The sequence below is a fragment of the Pygocentrus nattereri genome, chromosome 19 (genome assembly GCF_015220715.1).
Source record: "Pygocentrus nattereri isolate fPygNat1 chromosome 19, fPygNat1.pri, whole genome shotgun sequence".
NCBI lineage: Eukaryota > Metazoa > Chordata > Actinopteri > Characiformes > Serrasalmidae > Pygocentrus > Pygocentrus nattereri.
The window spans coordinates 39,385,599-39,405,598 of record NC_051229.1 but is presented as its reverse complement, the minus strand read 5'-3'; the positions used below and the strand labels follow the sequence as shown (position 1 = coordinate 39,405,598).

Below are 20,000 nucleotides of genomic sequence, written 5' to 3'. Positions count from 1 at the left end.
GCTTTTCCTGATGAGTCTTACTATGAGGATAGTAAGAGGAAGCAGCAGTAGGAGCTGGGTGTAGCGTGTTGGGCTCGCGCGAGCATCTTTGACTACTGAAGCCATGTGAGTCAAACAAAACTTCAGGAGGTGTTTTTATGTAGATGTGAGCTTCACAATTATACTGTATTACATACACACACTCACACATACACACACTGTAATCATTTATAATTCAGGTCAATTTTAAGTCAACCTTCTGCAAAACCTTCTGTTTTTATGTTTTAAGAACTTTTAAGAACTTTTTAGTCAAAAGTTCTAGAAAAAAATTAATAATACTGCAGCTTCAGTTACGTCAACAAAACAGTTGAGCTTGTTCAAAAAAACAAACCCAAAAAGCCCAGTGTGCATTGTTGCCTCCTGAAATTGCTTACATTTTTGCTCAGTTCCTCTCCATAAATTAGTCGTTGCAACGTCCACCCATAACACAGATCCCTCAGCCTGGTGTGGGTGTTAGGGGGGCTGGGGGGCTATGGTGTCTCCAGGATCTGAACTAAAGAGGGTTAGGCAGTAACTTTGAAAATCCTTTTCAGTAAATTTAGTTCATTGCTGCATCAAAAAATGCAAATTATGGCTCTACTATGCAAAACAAAAGCCACATATCAACTACATACAGAACCACCACCAGGGGGAGCCGCCTATGGACGAGAGACGCCCAGCAGGAAGTGCGGTGCTTTTGCTTCTGGCGTGGCTTCCGTCGTCTCCCCAGTTACCTGCAGCCATTTGAGCGACACTACTGCTGTCAAGCTGTGCTGTTGGGAAAGCTTGGCTACTGGTGTATTTGGGTTTATTGGTTTATTTATCGCTTTGTTTGTTATTTTACCCTTCCCTCCCCTACTGCTTCACATGTGTCTACAGCCTTGAACCAGGAGGGCATGGAGAGAGAGGGAGAGAGTTGCGTCCTGACCTAGACCAGCCCGTAACAATGCTGCTGTCTTCTCTGGGCTAAGGCTTGTCTGAGATGGCCTGATGCAAAGCCACGCTACGGTCTGAAAAGTCGATCTTTTACATTATTTTTGGAAATAAAGGCCGTTTGTTCTCCTGGCCAAGGAGGAATTGTTCCCAACACAAAGTTTAGAAGCTTTAGAACATTCGTCATGGTGTGTTGGTGCTAACTGCACAGGTAACTCGAACATCTGTGAAGGCATTATTAATGCTAAGGTTCATAGTAGAGTAAAGACATGGGGCGGAAAAAGTGGAGTAAGCAAAGGCTCCAAAATCTCTAAGCTGCTACCTGCTAACTGTGTGGGCATGTCAGAACGCACAATAACTGGCAGTGGCGTCACCAAGGCAACAAACAACCTGGCTTCAGGGGCGTGGCCACACAGATTCTTTATTATTCAGAGTGATGACGATGTTTTCTGACAGCTGTTTACAACACTTAACAAACTGTAATTGAAACTGAAACTGAAAAATAAAACGGAATATTTTTATAGTTTGCGTCAATGTGACATTATGACCCATGAAATAAAAACAATCATCCAAGCTGCAACCTGTCGCCACTGGCTAAATCCAACAAACCATTTAAGCAATTTTGACCTGTAAGGAGGCGACCAAATGCAAATGAAACTGCGTGGTGGAGTCTGACGGACTGCACATTAGGACTGCTGACTGAACTAAACGAGAAACAGTAAAAAATCCTGCAGAGGCTTGACTTAAAATTTCAAGGTGGCCTGATTTCATTTTTTTATAATTTTTTTAAAGTGCACAGTTTACTTTCTGACAGACACAGGGCATCCACACACACACACACCTCCTCTCTCTCTCTCTCTCACACACACACACACACACACACACACACACACACACACACACACACACACACACACACCTCCTCTCTCTCTCTCTCTCACACACACACACACACACACACACACACACACACACACACACACACACACACACACACACACACAAAGTACCTACAGTCAAACTACTGTAATTACATTCAAACACACTTGTTCATGGACATTAACACACACACACACACACACACGTCCCAGTGTGTCCACCCACCAGATCCGGCACATGCATCAGCAGCGACTGCTGGAGCCCCGCCCTCAACTGGCCCATCGCCCGGGGAGGGGGCAAACGCATCTGCAGCACCACGCAGGCAAAACAAACAAACAAACAAACAAACAAAACCCAGCCAAATAACAGAGGGGATGAACAAATGAAAGAGAAAAAGACAGAAGGAGGAAGAGAATCAATGCAGGAAATCAGAGCCTGACAGTAAGCAAAAAATAAATAAATAAATAAATAAATAAAGTTCTATGTAGCCTGAAAGGAGTTAAACAGACACAAGGAATCTGACGTTTGCTTCTTTAGACTTACACCACAGCTGTGAGGCTAATGTAAAGCTAACTGCATCAATTAGCATGTAATACATGATGATGTACAAACTGCATTCCAAACAGACTTCATCCCGAAACTGTATGACAGGTTTGGACAAAAGTACAGGCCAAATTCAGGATGTAAGATGGCCACTCATACTGTTTTTTAGCTATACAAGGTACTTCTGTCTATTATTATAGACAACAGTATGTCGCACAGTGGAGACGTCCCGATCTGAGCTGATCCAAGCAATTGTTAATGGATTGGGTATTGGCTACTTTAAGCCCACTTCTGACACCACTGTAGTCAAGGTGACATAAAATGCATTTTGCAGTGAAACCTGAAAATGTCTAATATCTCAAGTGCTAGAGCTTCAACTGCATTTGAATGAGCCACATTTCTGCTCAATACAGGCACATAAAATGTAACTGTGCAGCTTTTACACCTCCATCACTACTGCACTATTTTTCACTCACTTGACTGGTGATAAAATGAAACCATTGCGGAACCGATCTGCTTCATCTGCCAAGATTTAAAATTGGTGTTAGGCGTAACATAGAAAGAAGCATCAACTCTTTGCACAAAAGAGCATGATAAATTATAAATGTTTTGTAAATACATAGCCCAGAAAGAACCTAAAAATATAAATTATGAGTGTATATGATGTATTGGGAACTAAAAATGTAAGAATCTTCTTGCTTTACAAGAATTAAATAAGTATTTTGTTTAATTTAATACAATATGGCCAATCTATGATTTTACATATTTTATTTCTTTACTTATTTAATCTATTATTTTTGGTATTTATACTTATTGTATTTTATTTATAAAAGTACTATATTATTGTCATTTTAATGGATTATTAATTGATTTTTTAAAATTTACTAGAATGATTATTATTACTTTGTAGCATTTGTTATGATCAGGGAACTTCTCAGTCCCTGATCTCTGTATTGGCTCAGCTGCACTGCAAATGAGGTGAACTCATCTTGAATCTAGTCGTTATGACTAACATTCATTATTTTGAGACTGCTGTAAGAACATAAGAAGAACATAAGAAATGTTTACTTTAGGTGAAATGACCTCTATTGGCAGATCGTTTTGCTTGTTTTAACCCCTAAACAAGCCGTGGATTCGCCAGCAGGCCTAAAGTTTTATTACACACTCTTATAACATAAGAATAAGTGATACTTTTGCACCTATAGGAGCATTAGATGGCAGTGAAATGCTAGTAGTTAATGAATAATACGTCTTAGTATGAAATAAACCTGGAACGTTAAGGGGGTAAGAAACAGTATCTGTGGATATGGTGAGATACTTTGGTACAGCGACAGGCAGAAGTAATGAGTATTGAGATACTGTTCCAGAAAGTAGTAAGTAACAGAACTGCATTACAGTATTTAGTACCGCTGGTTCTGTCTGTACTCAGAATAACGCTGTGACTCTGTAATCATTTTGACTCTTTTTCTGACTCAAAAGAAACAAAAACAAAATGCTGTGCTTAGTTTTAGGTATTTGGTATGGGTTGGGACGTATCAGTGAAGCGGTGTCAGAAACCATATAAACATCATATTACAACATGATGCAGCCTGAGGCAGGTGGGTGATGATTGAGGCGGGCAGTTTGCATGATGCTAACAGGTTTAACTTGCTAGCCTTGTTGGGTAATTTGTGTAATTAGCATTAGCCGCGTAGAAAAAGTAAAAAAAAAAATCAGTCCTTGCAAAACCAGCCAGGGGGTGAACTGTGTAACTGTAACTGTGTAACTGTAACTGTGTAACTGTAACTGTGTAACTGTAACTGTGTAACTGTAACTGTGTAACTGTGATTTATCACTCAAGTTTTCTTTTCAGGCTTACATAGACCTTCGTGTCCTGTGACCACACGTCCAGAGTGGTGACCTGAACACGAGCTGCTCTGGTCGTGTGACACCCGAAAAGCAAAGCTGTCTGTCACCAGCCGGCTAAAGCTATTAGCATGTGTGTGCTTCAGAAAGCACATTCAGCCACCTGTTGATTAAACAGCACAGATTTAATCAACCAGTTGCCGTTACCAGTATGATGGGCTTGAAAACTAATGAGGCCACGGAAAATCAATAAATGATTATCATTTATCAGAATTTTGTGCATGTAAAGTGCTGCTGATAACAACACAGGGACAGTACCAGTCAAACGATTGGACCCACCTGACTGAATGTCTGGTCTTAAAGATATTTTGATGTAAAGATTTGAGCTTAACTGTTTGACATTTCTAAGACAAACAGTGACATTGACTGCATGTGACTTTATGTCCAACACAACAATGTACACTTTGTCAGTCATCATGATGCGATCATGTAGTCCGAGTGTCTCTTTCTGAAGCTGACTGAGAGAATTGAGGCTTTTTTGAAGAGTCTAAAGGAAAAGACAGTCTGGGCTTGTTCAGGGTTTTTTTCCTGTTATTAAAAGCAAAGAAAAAGAAACAAACCTATTAGAAAAAAAGAGCAACTTTCTATTAAATACAGGATTTTGGATTTGTATGTAAAATCTTGAGGGAAAAATGAAAGTTGATGAATCATATTTTACATATTAACGAGAGCTAGAAGCTTATGCTACACTTTTAAAAGCGATGGTTCTTCAAGGGTTCTTTGGTAAAGAAAATGGTTCGATATAGAACCATGAGCACCCTTTGTGTTCTTTACATCATGTAATGATTCTTTAGACTGATTCTTTAGTCTCTCCGAGAAGCAGGACCATCAACTCTTGATCAGAGTCCATTCACTAATCACACCTTTGGCCAATCCAGTTTTAAAACCACTGTTTTAAAACCACCTCCAGTTTTAAACCAAGCCAAATCTTTAGCAAACGCCGCCAATGTTATACAGTCTATAGCGCTATTTTCAAATCCATCTGTTGAACTAGTAAAAATAGCTAATTTCATGCATAAGTAGAACAGAGACGGGTTCTGGTATCACCAAAAAGGTTTATATCTATACACTTTTGACAAAAAGGGTTCTACATATTACCAAAAAAGGGTTCTTTGGCTCATGATAATAGTGGAACCCTTGGTGCTACCATCTACAACACATTGTCCATCAATCTGAAGAGCCTTTTCTCAATGCACATCATGCAAAGGCTTCTTTCAGTTCCATACTAAAGAACCCTTGAAGAACCACATTTTTGAAGTGTATATTTTAGCATGCAATGCCCTGGTTTACTGCTACTGTACGTGTTTGCTGGCACTGTTCTTGCTGTGAGATGTGACTTTCCAGCCATTCGCCTACAGATCTGTGCGCTCATTATTTCATTAATAATATTTTTTTTAATATTTCATGTACTGGTTTGTTGAAGGCTGCGCTGACAGTGCTGGCTGGTTGTGACAGTGTTTAGTTTTTATTGTACTGTTCATCTCCAGGGTGAACGAACGTCCATGCGCCGCTGGACCTGGACACTTTCTTTGGTCACTGCCCAGTTCTGTCAGTGTTATTTCAGAGATTTGATTGTCTTCACTGTTATTCCAGAATGTGGTTCTGGTAGGTCCAAACTTGACTGGTACTCTACACATCAGGAAACACCAGATTTATTTTTCATAACCAAAGCTTCACTACTGCCCGGCCTCCAGGCGTCTAACTGGACAGTGATTGGATTGAAGAGAGCAGATGGTTATCTAGCCAAGCCGAGCCTCCCATAGCCTAGATTAGATTAGTTTAGCCTAGTTTAGTGTAGCCAGCCTCCAGGGAGAGGTTGACTGACCTCCGAATAGGTCCATGTCTGAGATGGATGTGGTTGGGGCAGGTGTAGGAAGCGAGGCTGGGGCTGCTGGGGCAGCAGCGCTAGCGTTAGCTGCAGGTTCAGCTGCAGTCACGGCGCCTGTTTCAGCAGAATCAGCCGGAGCAGCAGCAGCGGAGTCAGAGTCAGACAGCAGAGCTGCAGCAGGAGCTGAGAGAGAGTCTGGAGAGGAGGGGAGGGAAGGGAAGGGAAGGAAAGGGAAGAGAAGAGGATAGGAGAGGATGGAAGGGAAAAGGAAGGGAAAGGGAAGGGAAGGGAAGGGAAAGGGAAGGGAAAGGGAAAGGGAAGGGAAGAGGAGAGGACAGGAGAGGAGTGGAGAGGAGAGGAGAGGAGGGAAAAGGAAGGGAAAGGGAAGGGAAGGGAAAGGGAAGGGAAAGGGAAGGGAAAGGGAAAGGGAAGGGAAGAGGAGAGGACAGGAGAGGAGTGGAGAGGAGAGGAGGGAAAAGGAGAGGAGAGGAGGGAAGGGAAAGCAAGAGAAAGAAAGGGGAGGGAAAGGAAGAGAAGGGAAGGGAAGGCAAGAGGAGAGGAGAAGAGGGAAGGGATAGGAAGAGAAGGGAAGGGAAGAGAAGGGAAGGGAAGAGGAGAGGAGGGAAGGAAGAGGAGAGGAGGGAAGGTAAAGTAAGAGAAGGGAAGCGAAGAGGAGAGGAGAGAAAAAAATGAAAGAAAAAAAATGAAATTAAGTAGAAGAGAACAGAATGGAAAAATGACAAGATAATAGAAAGAGAAGAGAACAGAAAGGAAGAAAACAAAGGAGAAGAGAAGAAAAAGAAGAGATCAAAGATTAAGTTTGGAAAGACACAGATAAGCAGCAGAAAATCAGATGACAGTTTATGAAGAAACTGTTTTCACATCAGGCTAAAACAAACGTGTTTAGGCACAGAGACTGAGTAAAAGAGAAGAGCTGAAGGCTCAGAAGGGACGTTAACCTTCAAATCATCAAATTAGGTGTTTCTCTGTGTTTCTATTAATATCTTTGTGATGATCCAGCTCAGAAATCCAGTTCAAACCCTTCCTGAATCTGTAGAGCCGCCCTTTCCATTCCATCTTATCACGAGATCACACGAGACTTACATCTGGAGTTATGAGCCTATGAAGAGGGGCTGAGATACATGTCATCTGCCTTTTACCATGTGGAGCTGGTGGATTCGTCCACATGAGTGAAGCTGTGTTTTCAGAAGAAACATGAAGAATTTCTAAAACCGGACTTCGGTTTTCAGCTTTAGGACTGAATTATCACTGTACACAGAGCTCCAGGTCAATAGGGCCTCATTATAAAGAGAGCTCAGATTGTTCTGAACATTTGATATACAACATGTGGGTATCATGTTGTATGTAAGGCACTTTAAACACACCCCGTGATTTCTCTGTCCATTTCATTAGAAAATCCTCCCGTGCAGCTTCACCTGGCTGGTGTACAGTTAGAGACTGTAGCCCCTCTGCTAAAATACAGCTTGTGTCAGTGATCTTTTAGCAGTGGTCCTCTGGTGGTCTCTTTCTATGGATTTATGGGGAGGAGGGGGGATGATGTACTGTGCAGATGAGTTGCAGGCAGTAACTGTGACTAAGTGCACCACAGCAGGTGTTTCTGAGAAATGGACAGTGGGTGCAGGTATAAAGCAGGTCAACTCACCCTCACCCAGAAGATCTGAGACACAGCAGAAAGGAGGCCAGACAGAGGGACAAGAGGAGGAGCAAGCAGGCAGGGAGAGAAAGAGAAAGAGAAAAGAGAGTCTGACACATATATGCACTCATTCTGTGCGAGAGTGAGTGTGTGTGAGAGTGAGTGTGTGGGAGTGAGTGTGTGTGAGAGTGAGTGTGTGTGAGAGTGAGAGTGAGTGTGTGCGAGAGTGAGTGTGTGGGAGTGAGTGTGTGTGAGAGTGAGTGTGTGTGAGAGTGAGTGTGTGGGAGTGAGTGTGTGTGAGAGTGAGTGTGTGTGAGAGTGAGTATGTGGGAGTGAGTGTGTGCGAGAGTGAGAGTGAGTGTGTGGGAGTGAGTGTGTGTGAGAGTGAGTGTGTGCGAGAGTGAGAGTGAGTGTGTGGGAGTGAGTGTGTGCGAGAGTGAGAGTGAGTGTGTGAGAGTGAGTGTGTGGGAGTGAGTGTGTGGGAGTGAGTGTGTGTGAGAGTGAGTGTGTGTGAGAGTGAGTGTGTGTGGGAGTGAGTGTGTGTGAGAGTGAGTGTGTGAGAGTGAGTGTGTGCGAGAGTGAGTGTTTGTGAGAGTGAGTGTGTGAGAGTGAGTGTGTGTGAGAGTGAGTGTTTGTGAGAGTGAGTGTGTGAGAGTGAGTGTGTGTGAGAGTGAGTGTGTGTGAGAGTGAGTGTGTGTGAGAGTGAGAGTGAGTGTGTGTGAGAGTGAGTGTGTGAGAGTGAGTGTGTGCGAGAGTGAGAATGACAGAGACTGTTAGTGTTAGAGGGAGAAATGGAAATCAGACAGGTAATAATTATAAAAAGTATCATTACATTAATATTACCACATTCTAATGATGGATACATTGTTATTACAGAATAAATTCCATATAAAAAGGGTTAAAATGCTTGTATGCTTAAAAAATACAGAGCTTAACTCCAAAAGACGTAGAGAGAGAAAGAAAACAAATGTGAGAAAGAGAAAGATAGATGATGAGAGAAAGAGCAAAGGGGGAGAGAGAGAGAGAGAGGGGGGGGGGGGAGAGAGAGAGAGGAGAGAGAGAGAGGGAGGGGGGGGGGGAGAGAGAGGAGAGAGAGAGAGGGGGGGGGGGTTGCAGGGAATTGTAACTGTACCTCCCCATGATGCTGTGGGAGCTGCGGAGGCACCTGCACTGGGAGCCAGCAAATCAAAATCCACCAGATCATTAAATCCACTGCTGCAGAGAGAAAGCGAGAGCGAGAGATGGATGAGGCTGTGATGTCTAAATGGTGTGACAGAGGAGCACTGTGTTGGAGTGATGGAGGAGTGCAGTGATGGAGGGGGGCATTGTTGGAATGATGGAGGAGTGCATTTTTGGAGTGATGGAGGAGTGCAGTGATGGAGGTCTGTATTGTTGGAGTGATGGAGGTGTGCATTGTTGGAATGATGGAAGAGTGCAGTGATGGAGGTGTGCATTGTTGGAGTGATGGAGGTGTGCATTGTTGGAATGATGGAGGAGTGCAGTGATGGAGGTGTGCATTGTTGGAGTGATGGAGGTGTGCATTGTTGGAATGATGGAGGAGTGCAGTAATGGAGGTGTGCATTGTTGGAATGATGGAGGAGTGCAGTGATGGAGGTGTGCATTGTTGGAATGATGGAGGAGTGCAGTGATGGAGGTGTGCATTGTTGGAATGATGGAGGAGTGCATTGTTGGAATGATGGAGGAGTGCAGTGATGGAGGTGTGCATTGTTGGAGTGATGGAGAAGTGCAGTGATGGAGTGATAGAGGAGTGCAGTGTTGGAGGTCTGCATTGTTGGAGTGATGGAGGAGTGCAGTGATGGAGTGCAGTGATTGGAGGAGTGCAGTGTTGGAGTGATGGAGGAGTGCAGTGATTGGAGGAGTGCAGTGTTGGAGTGATGGAGGAGTGCAGTGATTGGAGGAGTGCAGGCTCACTTCAATGCTGCTGCTTTCGGCTCGGCAGCAGGCGGCTGAGGGGCAGCAGCTGCTGCGCTGACCGGTGCAGGAACGGCCTCTGCTGTCTTCACTGGAGTCCCAGCAGGCGTCCCGTTACTGGCTGCTGACATTTTCTATACACACACACACACACACACACACACACACACACACACACACACACACACACACACACAGGGGCTTTACACAGGAGGCAGTGATCCACTTATTTATTACTTTATTTAGTTTGTATGTGTTATCAATACAGCCAGACACGGTACTTTTACCTTCACGGCACATGTTTTATATGGTATATATTTTACTTTTATGTCTATATATCTATATATGTCACTTTTCTCTGGGTGGAAAGAACCTAACTCCTCATGTTTTGCTGAGATCTTATCTCTCGTTCTCTAGTCCAGCTGACAGGATCTACACAGAATCACTGTTCGGAGGCACTGAGCTTTCAGACCAGCTCGTTCTCAGAGAACCCAGAGGTGAGAGGATTTGTTGAGCTTTCTTCTTTGTAATTAAGTTTGCATATGTTAACACTTTCATGTTTATTCATATCATAATTAAGTGCAATTAATGAATCGTAACCTCTTTGCTCTCTTTTAACCAGTGAATCTAACAACACCCCACTTTGGGAATAGACATCTGGGTATCTGGGCGCTTCTCCCCAGCTGAGAGTTTCCACTAAATACATTGCTTTGGGGAATTTAATGTGACTCTGAGATTTTACCGTTTTCTAATTTATTCAGAAATGTATTTGAAGCAATCAATAAACATTTCAAATGATCATCATTAAACACTCAAAAACTGTATTCTATGGATGGGTAAAGCTTTTGGGAGAGGTGTTAAGAGGTTGGAGATGTTGGGATAAATTCCACCCGACTCCCTGCATGTTTAATAAGATTTCTGAATGGACCCAGATATCGTCCTTCAGGAATCGGGCATCATCCATAGGGGTCTGTTTACAATCCATATGATCCTTAGCAGTTTGTTTTTTAGCCCTAGGTGAACAACAGCTGCAAGGACATCAGTGAGTGATGTCTTACAATGAATACTTATTGCAATAAGTTACAGCGTATTACTAGTTCTAACTTTAAATTAGATAGTGTTGCTTACCTTAGTTGGCGACCTAAAAGTAGAACAAACAAGAATTTTAAAACTGCTCAAGCAAAATGTGTCATGATGCACAAATACACAGCCATAATGAAATGACTCGGCTATGGAAATGTAGCTGAACAGCAAGCAGGAGGACAAGGCATCAATCAGTATACAGCATAAATGCCACCGTATCAAAACATCTCCATTCTCCCCAACACAGACGATCAGTTCCAGCTCCTGAAATCTTGTGTAAAGATTTCACTCTCATGAAAAGGAAGAATATTCTTGGCTGACATGCACAGCTACAGGGTTACAAGACAAACAGTGAGGGATGCTGATATGAACAATGCAGAACAGCAGAATTCATATCGCACCACAATTTAAAAACTCAACATAACTGATTTGGTCAACATCCATTAGCTTGTAGATCATAAATCAGATTCTAATTTGGCACAAGCTTAACTTTTACACCGTTACACTGGACCAAAGACTGTATTCACACCAATTCTACAGATCTGGGACAGAGTGAACTTCATTGTTCTGAAGCCACCAAAAACTGAAGTTCAAGAATTGAATCCATAGAATTGCAAAGTGAACATCACAACAGCAATGAAAAAAGAAATCAAGTACATAAATACAGATCTTCAAACACATCCATTACGATGTGCATTTTACTGAATACTTACTCATCACTGTTAACACAAAACAGGGGAGAGGAAATGTTAATTGCACTTAACTTTTCAATAGTCTCAGCATTTTAATATGTCTCTGTATAAATCATTGGCAATTAATAATAATAATAATAATAATAATAATAATTCCACTGGGCAGTTTGGTACAGCATGGCACAGTGACAAATCCAAACCCATAATTACCTGCACCCTGATTGAGTACCTGTGCCTGTCTCCCATCTTATAACAGAACTATGAAGGTACACAGTAGATCAGCACCCAGCACCACTAAACCCAACAGCTCAAAGCACCCAGTGGTGCCCAGTACCCTAAACTCGACTGTACCCAGTACCCTAAACCTGACTGTACCCAGTACCCTAAACTCGACTGTACCCAGTACCCTAAACCTGACAGTACCCAACAGTACCCACTAACAGTACCCAAAACCCATAAACTCAACAATAGCCAGCATAAACTCAGTAACACTCAACATCTCTCAATCCAACTGTATCTGCCACCCCTCAGTGCAGCAGTACCCAGTACCACTAAACTCAACAGTGCCCAGCAACACTACACCCAACAGCTCCTAACCCCAAAGGGTACCCAGGACCCTTAACCTAACTATACCCAGCACCACTAAATGCCAAAATGTACCCAGCATTCCTAATCTTCAGAGCATCTAGCTACCCTAAACCCAACAGTACCCTTCACCATTAACCCCAAAGTACCCAGCATCCCTACTTCCATCAGCTACCAAACATATCGTCATAGGCTCAAACAGTATACTCCTAAAGCTAAATAGGAACCCCACGTACCCAGTGCCCACAAACCTAACAGTACCCTGCACTTCCAAATCCCAAAGTACACTGCAACTCCAAACCCAACATTATCTAGCACTTCTAAACTCAGTAGTATTTAACAACCCTTCACCTAAAAGTACCCAACACACCTCAAGAGTATCCCTAAACCTTTAGTACAACAGTAACCAGCACCCCTCAACCCCAGCATACCCAGTGGCCTAAGCCTAAGTTTGCCCATCACCACTCAACCCAATGGTACCCAGCATCCCTCTACCAATGAGGACCCAGGATGTCTAAACCCAATAATATTGGACAGTCACCAGCTTTAACAGTGCTCTACGTCCCTAAATCCCAAAGTACGCAGCACTCAAACACACAACAGTACCAAATTACCCGGTAACCCTTCAACCCAACAGCCATCTCCATCCCTAAACCCAAAATATCCAGCACCACTAAATCCATCAGCCTCCTGCACCCCTAAACCCAAAATATCCAATACCACTAAATCCAACAGACTCCTTCACCCCTAAACCCAAAATATCCAGTACCACTAAACCCAACAGACTCCTGCATCCCTAAACCCAAAATATCCAGCACCACTAAATCCATCAGCCTCCTGCACCCCTAAACCCAAAATATCCAGTACCACTAAATCCATCAGCCTCCTGCACCCCTAAACCCAAAATATCCAGTACCACTAAATCCATCAGCCTCCTGCACCCCTAAACCCAAAATATCCAGTACCACTAAATCCAACAGACTCCTACATCCCTAAACCCAAAATATCCAGCGCCACTAATCCCAAGTGCCCAGCACTTCTAAACCCCAAAATATCATGCAGATTCAAACAATTCTCAATTCCCTTAAACCCAGAATCTTTAACCTAGCAGTCCTAAGCAGTATCCTGAATCCAGGCCCTGCCCACATCCCTAAACACACACACATTACTTACCCCCTTTTTCCCTCAAGGGTGTTCAGATGTGTCTCCAGAGACTCCAGCAGACTCTCAGGGGCCTACAAATCCAGAGCAAAGAGTCAAGTTACCACAACAAGCTAAGACCTCACAGCTCTGCAGTCCTATGGGTATAAGGAACGAGACTAGAGAGAGACGAAGGTTTAATTTACTAGAAGCTAACATTTCTAAAAACTGAGCTAGACTACATGTCAATACGATCTAATATATTTCCATGTTAAGTCAGTGTGCTTGATAAAATCCAGCTCCTTGATCCCCCACAAGACAACAGTTTGTGCTTTCTGCTCCAACATGTCCATTTTCTCCTCATGAAGAGGCGTAAAGAGCTGAGAGGAGCGAGTTAGAGCAGGAAAACACTACAGTGTGGAACTCAGGGGTGTAAATTTCGGACCATGTTTGAGAAACAATAATCTCAACATTTTGCGATGATCTGCTGAATGTTCTCCATGCACTAGTCCAGCATCCCACCATGCACTGCGGCAAGCTTGGTCATGCATCCAGGCACAACAGAGCTACAACAAAAGCTTCTCATTGACTGGACACATTTCACAACCACAGGTAAATGTACAGAACAGATAAACATACCATGCATTCCCAGATATCTAGTACCACCTTCGAAAAAGGAACACAAGTTTTTATCGTCCAAACTCACGTCTGCGATCACTGGGTCCAGGATTATGAAACCAGCTTCCTGAGTCTCGAAGAAATTCTGGATCTTTATCTCTTCTCATTTTCATGAATTAATTTGGCTTCGTTTTATAAACTCTGGATGGTTTAAGACGAATTTTGAGAATTTTCCTGTTAAATGTTTCCTGTCTTATGGATTTTGTGCTATTTTAAGAAACTCTGGATCTTTTTAAGTAGAATCTTAAGACTAATCTAGACGTCACGTTATGGATTTAGTTTTATTTCTCTGTAAAGAACCTTGAGTTGACGTTGACATTAAAAAGAATAAGTAAAATTTATTATTATTATTATTATTATTATTATTATTATTATCACAAACAACAAAATAATCCTGAAAGCAAACCTCAAAACTCCAAAAATGGATTCTAAGGCTTATAATGAATCTAGAAAGTGCTAGAACACTGTTGTAAGCACTGTGTGAATAACAGTGGCCACAAAAGCAGGCACTGACACTCAGTATAGGCTTCATAATAGTGTATTAGGCAGTAGGTCCCCCCCAATACTGCCAATCATTAGTCCCTCCCAATACTGCCAATCATTAGTCCCTCCCAATACTGCCAATCATACCGTTAGAGAGGAGCCTGAGCCTCTGCTTATTTGCAAGAGACCCTGAAAACATGAGGGACTGGCTGAAGTGAAGGACAAGCATGGCCTGTAATGACCTTCACTATTTCCTTCCTGCTCTCTCACAATAACTAAAGGACTGGATTGATTTGGACGTATATCACAGCAGCCTGATTTTATATTGTTATCATATATATATATATATATATATATATATATATATATATATATATATATATATATATATATATAATTTATCTACTATGCTTTAAACAGAGGGGATAATAATTCACGATAACAGTAATTGAAGAGCAGAGGTGATGTTGGAAGAGGCCTCTTATGATCACTTCATTACACATAACTAAGAAAAAGAGCCATTACTTGTTAGCTACATTAGCCCTGTAGTCTATGCTATTATTGATTCAATCTGATTTTAAATCAAACCATCGGTTTAAAGAATGCGTACTGTGCCCTTCCTGCATACTTGCTCTGCTCTGTCTGAATGAACCCGTAATGAAGTGCTAGCTTTATACAGGATTTGCACACCCATGCACGTCTCCATCCAGCAAAGCCTAGACTCTGATCCACAACCAGTTCAGTCTGAACGTGAACACGCTGCATCGGAGCATGCTGTCAGAGCAAGCCATCAAACCAACCCAGTGCATCTGAGGAAATCACTCTAAACCTGAACATAGAGCTTCCACAGCCTCAAAACCACATCGGCTTAGCGAGCTGGAGAACACGGCCAGGGCCTTTAGGAACCCACGGTTTGAAAGTTTCAATATAACAAATGACTTCCTTTGATTTTCTGAATATCTGAAAAATTCAGAAAAATGCCAACTGTTTTCTTTAAAAGTCAGTAAGGTGGCAGTTGTGGAGGAAGGTAAATCGCCTAAAAGGGTCAGGAGTGCTTCCCCAAGCGTTCGTACTGTGGGCTGTTAGCGTTGTATGTTGCTGTACCAAGTTTAGTTCTAAAGCAGATGGCACAGCATGTGAAATGCAAATAAAAACAAAAAAGGACAAATTCGTCCTTTATTTAAACCAAAACAGGACAAAGACCAGACATTTAATATGTTTTTTTGTAAATATTTGCCTCATTTTGAAACGGATGCCTGCAGCACATTACACAACTGGGACAGGAACAGTTTAAGACTAGGAACACTATGGAATGTTTAAAAAACAAATCAAGCAGGTGATGCAATCATGCTTACGTCTAAAAAGAGCATCCAGGAAAAATGTAGTCCTTCTGACCAAAGAAGGGATCAAGGCTCACCACTTTGCCAAAAACTGCATCAGTAAATGACGTAACAGTTTAAGAAATACGTTCCTTGGTGAGTGACTGCAAGGACTTTAGGGATATATCCCTCTACAGTACGCCATATGTTAGAAAGACTAGTGAATCTGGAATAATATCTGGGTCAAAAGGGCCAAAGACTACAGCTGAATACACATGACCTTCAATCCCTCAGACGTGCACCACTAAGAACCAGCATGCTCCTGCGATAGATACCAACGCATGAGCTCAGAAATGCTTTGACAAAGTGTCAATAAACAAATAAAATGGTTCATCACTTCATCCTGAAATGCAAATTAAGTCTGTACTATGCACAGCAGGCACTACGAACAACAACATACAGAAACGCTGCCGTCTTCTCTGGGCTGGAGCTCATCTGAAATGGACTGATGCTCAGTGGAAACGTACCGAGCCAGAAAGCAGAACAACCGTCGTGGAAAGAGGGTTCATTAGGTCTCATTTTAACATGACAATGCCATCTGTTAAAACAGCATGGCTGCATCATCAGACAGAGAGTGCGAGTTCTAGATTGGTCTACCTGCAATCCAGAGTCAATGTGAGGCACGTTATGAAGCGCAAAATACTATATGGACAGCTGGACACTTGTATAAAGAAAGAATGATTAATATTATTCTTTCATAAACTTGATCAATTTTAGTCTTCAATGATTATTGTTATTAATTACCATTAAAAGGGAAAGTGATGCCACACAACGGTAAACATGCTCCTGTCCCAACTTGCTTTGGTATTTGTGGACTGTATTTTGATATTTGGTTATTTGTAACTGTGGAGTGGGGCGAGGTCACAGGTCAGTAAAGACTAATGTATTTTAGTGGTTTTGATGAATGTGGAAACTCTACTCCTGCTGAAATCCAGCTGGGCCTGAAGCAGCTGCTCTAGGCCACATCTTTCCCTGCAAGCGGCGTTTCTCTGCCCGTGACAGTTCAGTCGCATCCGCCTTCGTTTAGAAAGAGAGAGCCGGTGTGCAGGTGAGTCTGTCGCTATCTGCCTCTCTCTCTCCCTCTCTGCACAGCCTACTTCCTTGGAAAAGCTGTATGCACTACACTCTACTCACACGCTCAGCCTGTGTGATCAATCTGCACCTCTGCAACAAGAACACAGGGCACAACATCAAACCGTCAATCATCAGAGTGGCTGCCACGACTGGCTGAATGGAGGAGAGAGAATGGATCCACGATCACACCGCGTAACTTTGCTAGCATACATAAATATAAATAAAAGACTTATTTAGCTGCATAAATATCTATAACTTGCGTATTAGCAGCTTATTCATGACATCATTTTACTGCTGCAATGCAATCTTTATCTACTCATATCCATTACCTACGAATCACTGACTACACCTCTGTCCTCTTCCAAGGAATGAGAACAACATGACATGACAACTCGATAAATGGATGCCTGTGATTGGTCAAAACTGACTCCAGGAAGCTGAGAGAGAGGGGTTTCTGGGATTTGTAGGCTGGAAACCACCACACATGCAACACCACGTTAAAGGACACCACAACACTGACATGCTATGTTAGTAATTATATGGAAACAATGTAACACCATCATCATTATTATGGGCAATTAAAGGTAAATAAATAAATAAATTAATAAATAAATAAATAAATAATCTATGTTTGAAAAAAAGGAATCAGCTCACCTGAGTGAGTTCCGGGATATCGTTCTTATCAATTCCGACTTGCTGTTAAGAAACAAGGATGCTGATTTTTTTTAAAATGCCGTGTTTAAACAGGTTTCTTTTAAAACTTAAACTTTATGAATCCATTTTAAAAACAAAGTATGCCGTTATATTACCTCTGCAATTTTGAGGAACTCTGAAACCCGCGTCATTCGCGTCAGGAATCGTTTGTAGATTTCCAAAGCATCTCTGCACTGTCCTTTCTTCATCTGGAAAAATTTCTCTATAAGAAATAAATAAATATGTCTATTATAATTCGCTTTGTGTTTTAAATTCCAGGTAAACAGAAAGACTGAGTAACTGAAGACACTGAAAGTGTAGTTTAGAAGTTTCTGCTCCAGCTCTGATTGTCTTAATGCAGTGAGAAGCAGCTCTTGCCCAGGAGGTTAATGATTCCGTCGTTGTAGCAGGCATATAACTTGATCAGGTCCTTGAAGAGCAGCAGAAAAGCAGCGTTGATCACCCCATTGACGAGGTCGTTTGGATGGACCTGGAAAACAAAAATGCACAGAAAGAGCTAAAAAGACAAGCATCCAAAATAAAGCCTAAACGTGGGATTATATATCAGATATATGTGGATACGCACTGCACTACATTCTCGAAAGGAGCTTATATTGAGTAAATGATATCTTTCATGTATGTCTTCATGTACGTCCTCTAAGTGATAATAAACTGATCCTGAATCCTATAAACCATGAAACAGACTCACGTCAAACTCCAGCAGGGCGTCGATCTGACTCTGCAGGGTGGGCATGCCCTTCAACAGCTTATCTGTAGACATCGTTCTCATTACACCGTCGGCCCTGAGACACACACACACACACACACACACACACGTTTGTTTGGTTTTATGTTCCAAAAAAAGGTTACATAAAAATGTGGATAAGAAAACTGTGGCACACAGACGCTTCAGTTCTGTCACTGAATAATTAATGAATTCATTTTTAATTCATTCATTTTTACAAGAGCATTTTCCCACGTCTCTTAGAACTCATGAGGTTGTTTTTCCTGTCTTTTAGGCAGTTGTCATAATTAATAGCTCCCTGAGGTCCTGAGGGCATGTTCTTCATTTTTGTATATATTCTTAAATTCTCCTTTAAAGTTCCAGGTTCACCAAAGTAGTGGAATGTATGAATAAAATAGTAGATAAATGTTCTCCGCATCACTACTTCCCAAAACCACCTTGGTGTCCTGTACTGTGCTCCGTTCAGAAAGCACTCTGGGCTGAAACACTTTGTGATGTCACAAAAACAGATTCCACATGTAAACCATCGGGACTGGCGTGTGAACAAGTTCAAGCCTTTATTCTCATTGCACCAGCAAAGTGCTGAGTAAGGAGGTCAGCACTGCCATTCTTTTACCATCATTTATGGAAAAACCATCTAGTTATACAGCAGTGGAAAGGCCTGCTGGATACTGCTGTGAGGATTTGATTGCATTCAGTCACAAGAGCATTAGTGAGGTCAGTACTGATGTTGGATGATGTTGGACTCCTGCTCATCCCAAAGGTAGTGGATGGAGCTCCATCACTCTAGAGAATGCAGTGCTAATCCACAGCCCAGTGACCTTCTTTTCCTTCTTATTTTCATTACAGTGATACTCTAATTTATTCTGTTAGGCTCATCAGCAGAAAAGCGGCTTCCTTCAAACACTGAAGTTCACCCATGATTTTTCAGGACCCTCCTGGATTCACTAGTTTCTCCAGAGAGTTTCCTCCCAGTGAGACAGACTTACCCCTTCTTCACTCGGCCGAAGTCAAAAGCCATCTGTCTGTATGCGAAGGCTTTCTCGTTAAGATATCTGCTGTAGCGCCTAATGAAGGTGGACATGTCGTAGCCTGAAACACACAGAAAAATAAAGACCACCACAACAAAATCTGTAATATTTTTATATGCAGCACTATGAGAAAGTCTTAGTTACCCAAGCACTTTATTTAAAGCCATTTATATGGGAAAAAGTGGGACTTTGATTGTAAATACAATCACAGAATGTTAGAACAGAAGCAAATATACATAAACAAGAGTTGATCTGTGTCAAAGAAGTAGTCGATGCCTTCTGAGCCATTGTGAAGAACAAAGCTCATCTGGCAGCCTTGCATGATTCATAGTTTTCATCCAACGGTTAGATTAAGAGCATTGGTGATGGAACAAACCCACGCTGAGGGCAATGAGGTGAAACCTATAACCAGACTTTGTTCATCATATAACCAGCTTAAAATCACTTTTCCAAAATTAAGAAGATGCAGAAGCTCGAATAAAACTTCAGCAGTTTTAATAACGGTGAAGGTTAAGACTGCCACAGCGGTAAAGCTCAGCTATGATGTAACAGTATCTGACACATAATGAATCAAACGAATCATAAAGCTAAGCTAACATGTTGCTGAACACCACTCACCACGGGAGCCGGTCTTGTCCAAAAAATTACTGAGATTGAAGAGTGTGTTCCTGGAGGCGAGGAACTGGATGAATCTCTGAAACAAAGACCAAATCAGAGTCAGAATC

At 42.0% G+C, this 20,000-nt stretch overlaps 1 protein-coding gene across 6 annotated transcripts in view; it reads right to left on the bottom strand.

The window, feature by feature from the left end:
• snap91a (synaptosome associated protein 91a) overlaps window positions 1–20,000 on the bottom strand; it is a 69,009-nt gene that overhangs the window by 25,960 nt on the left and 23,049 nt on the right. For 3 of the 6 annotated variants that reach the window (XM_037530892.1, XM_037530895.1, XM_037530897.1), the window contains exons 3-16: window positions 19,894–19,969; window positions 19,234–19,336; window positions 18,209–18,302; window positions 17,878–17,989; window positions 17,616–17,722; window positions 17,461–17,502; window positions 13,226–13,287; window positions 11,489–11,494; window positions 10,821–10,833; window positions 9,693–9,826; window positions 8,893–8,975; window positions 7,770–7,784; window positions 6,104–6,301; window positions 2,056–2,136 (exon numbers count right to left, since the gene is read on the bottom strand). In XM_037530892.1, the coding sequence (XP_037386789.1) occupies window positions 2,056–2,136; window positions 6,104–6,301; window positions 7,770–7,784; window positions 8,893–8,975; window positions 9,693–9,826; window positions 10,821–10,833; window positions 11,489–11,494; window positions 13,226–13,287; window positions 17,461–17,502; window positions 17,616–17,722; window positions 17,878–17,989; window positions 18,209–18,302; window positions 19,234–19,336; window positions 19,894–19,969 (1,126 nt within the window). The remainder of the gene's footprint in view (window positions 1–2,055; window positions 2,137–6,103; window positions 6,302–7,769; window positions 7,785–8,892; window positions 8,976–9,692; window positions 9,827–10,820; window positions 10,834–11,488; window positions 11,495–13,225; window positions 13,288–17,460; window positions 17,503–17,615; window positions 17,723–17,877; window positions 17,990–18,208; window positions 18,303–19,233; window positions 19,337–19,893; window positions 19,970–20,000) is intronic. The other 3 variants (XM_037530893.1, XM_037530896.1, XM_037530894.1) reach the window with 3 other exon arrangements.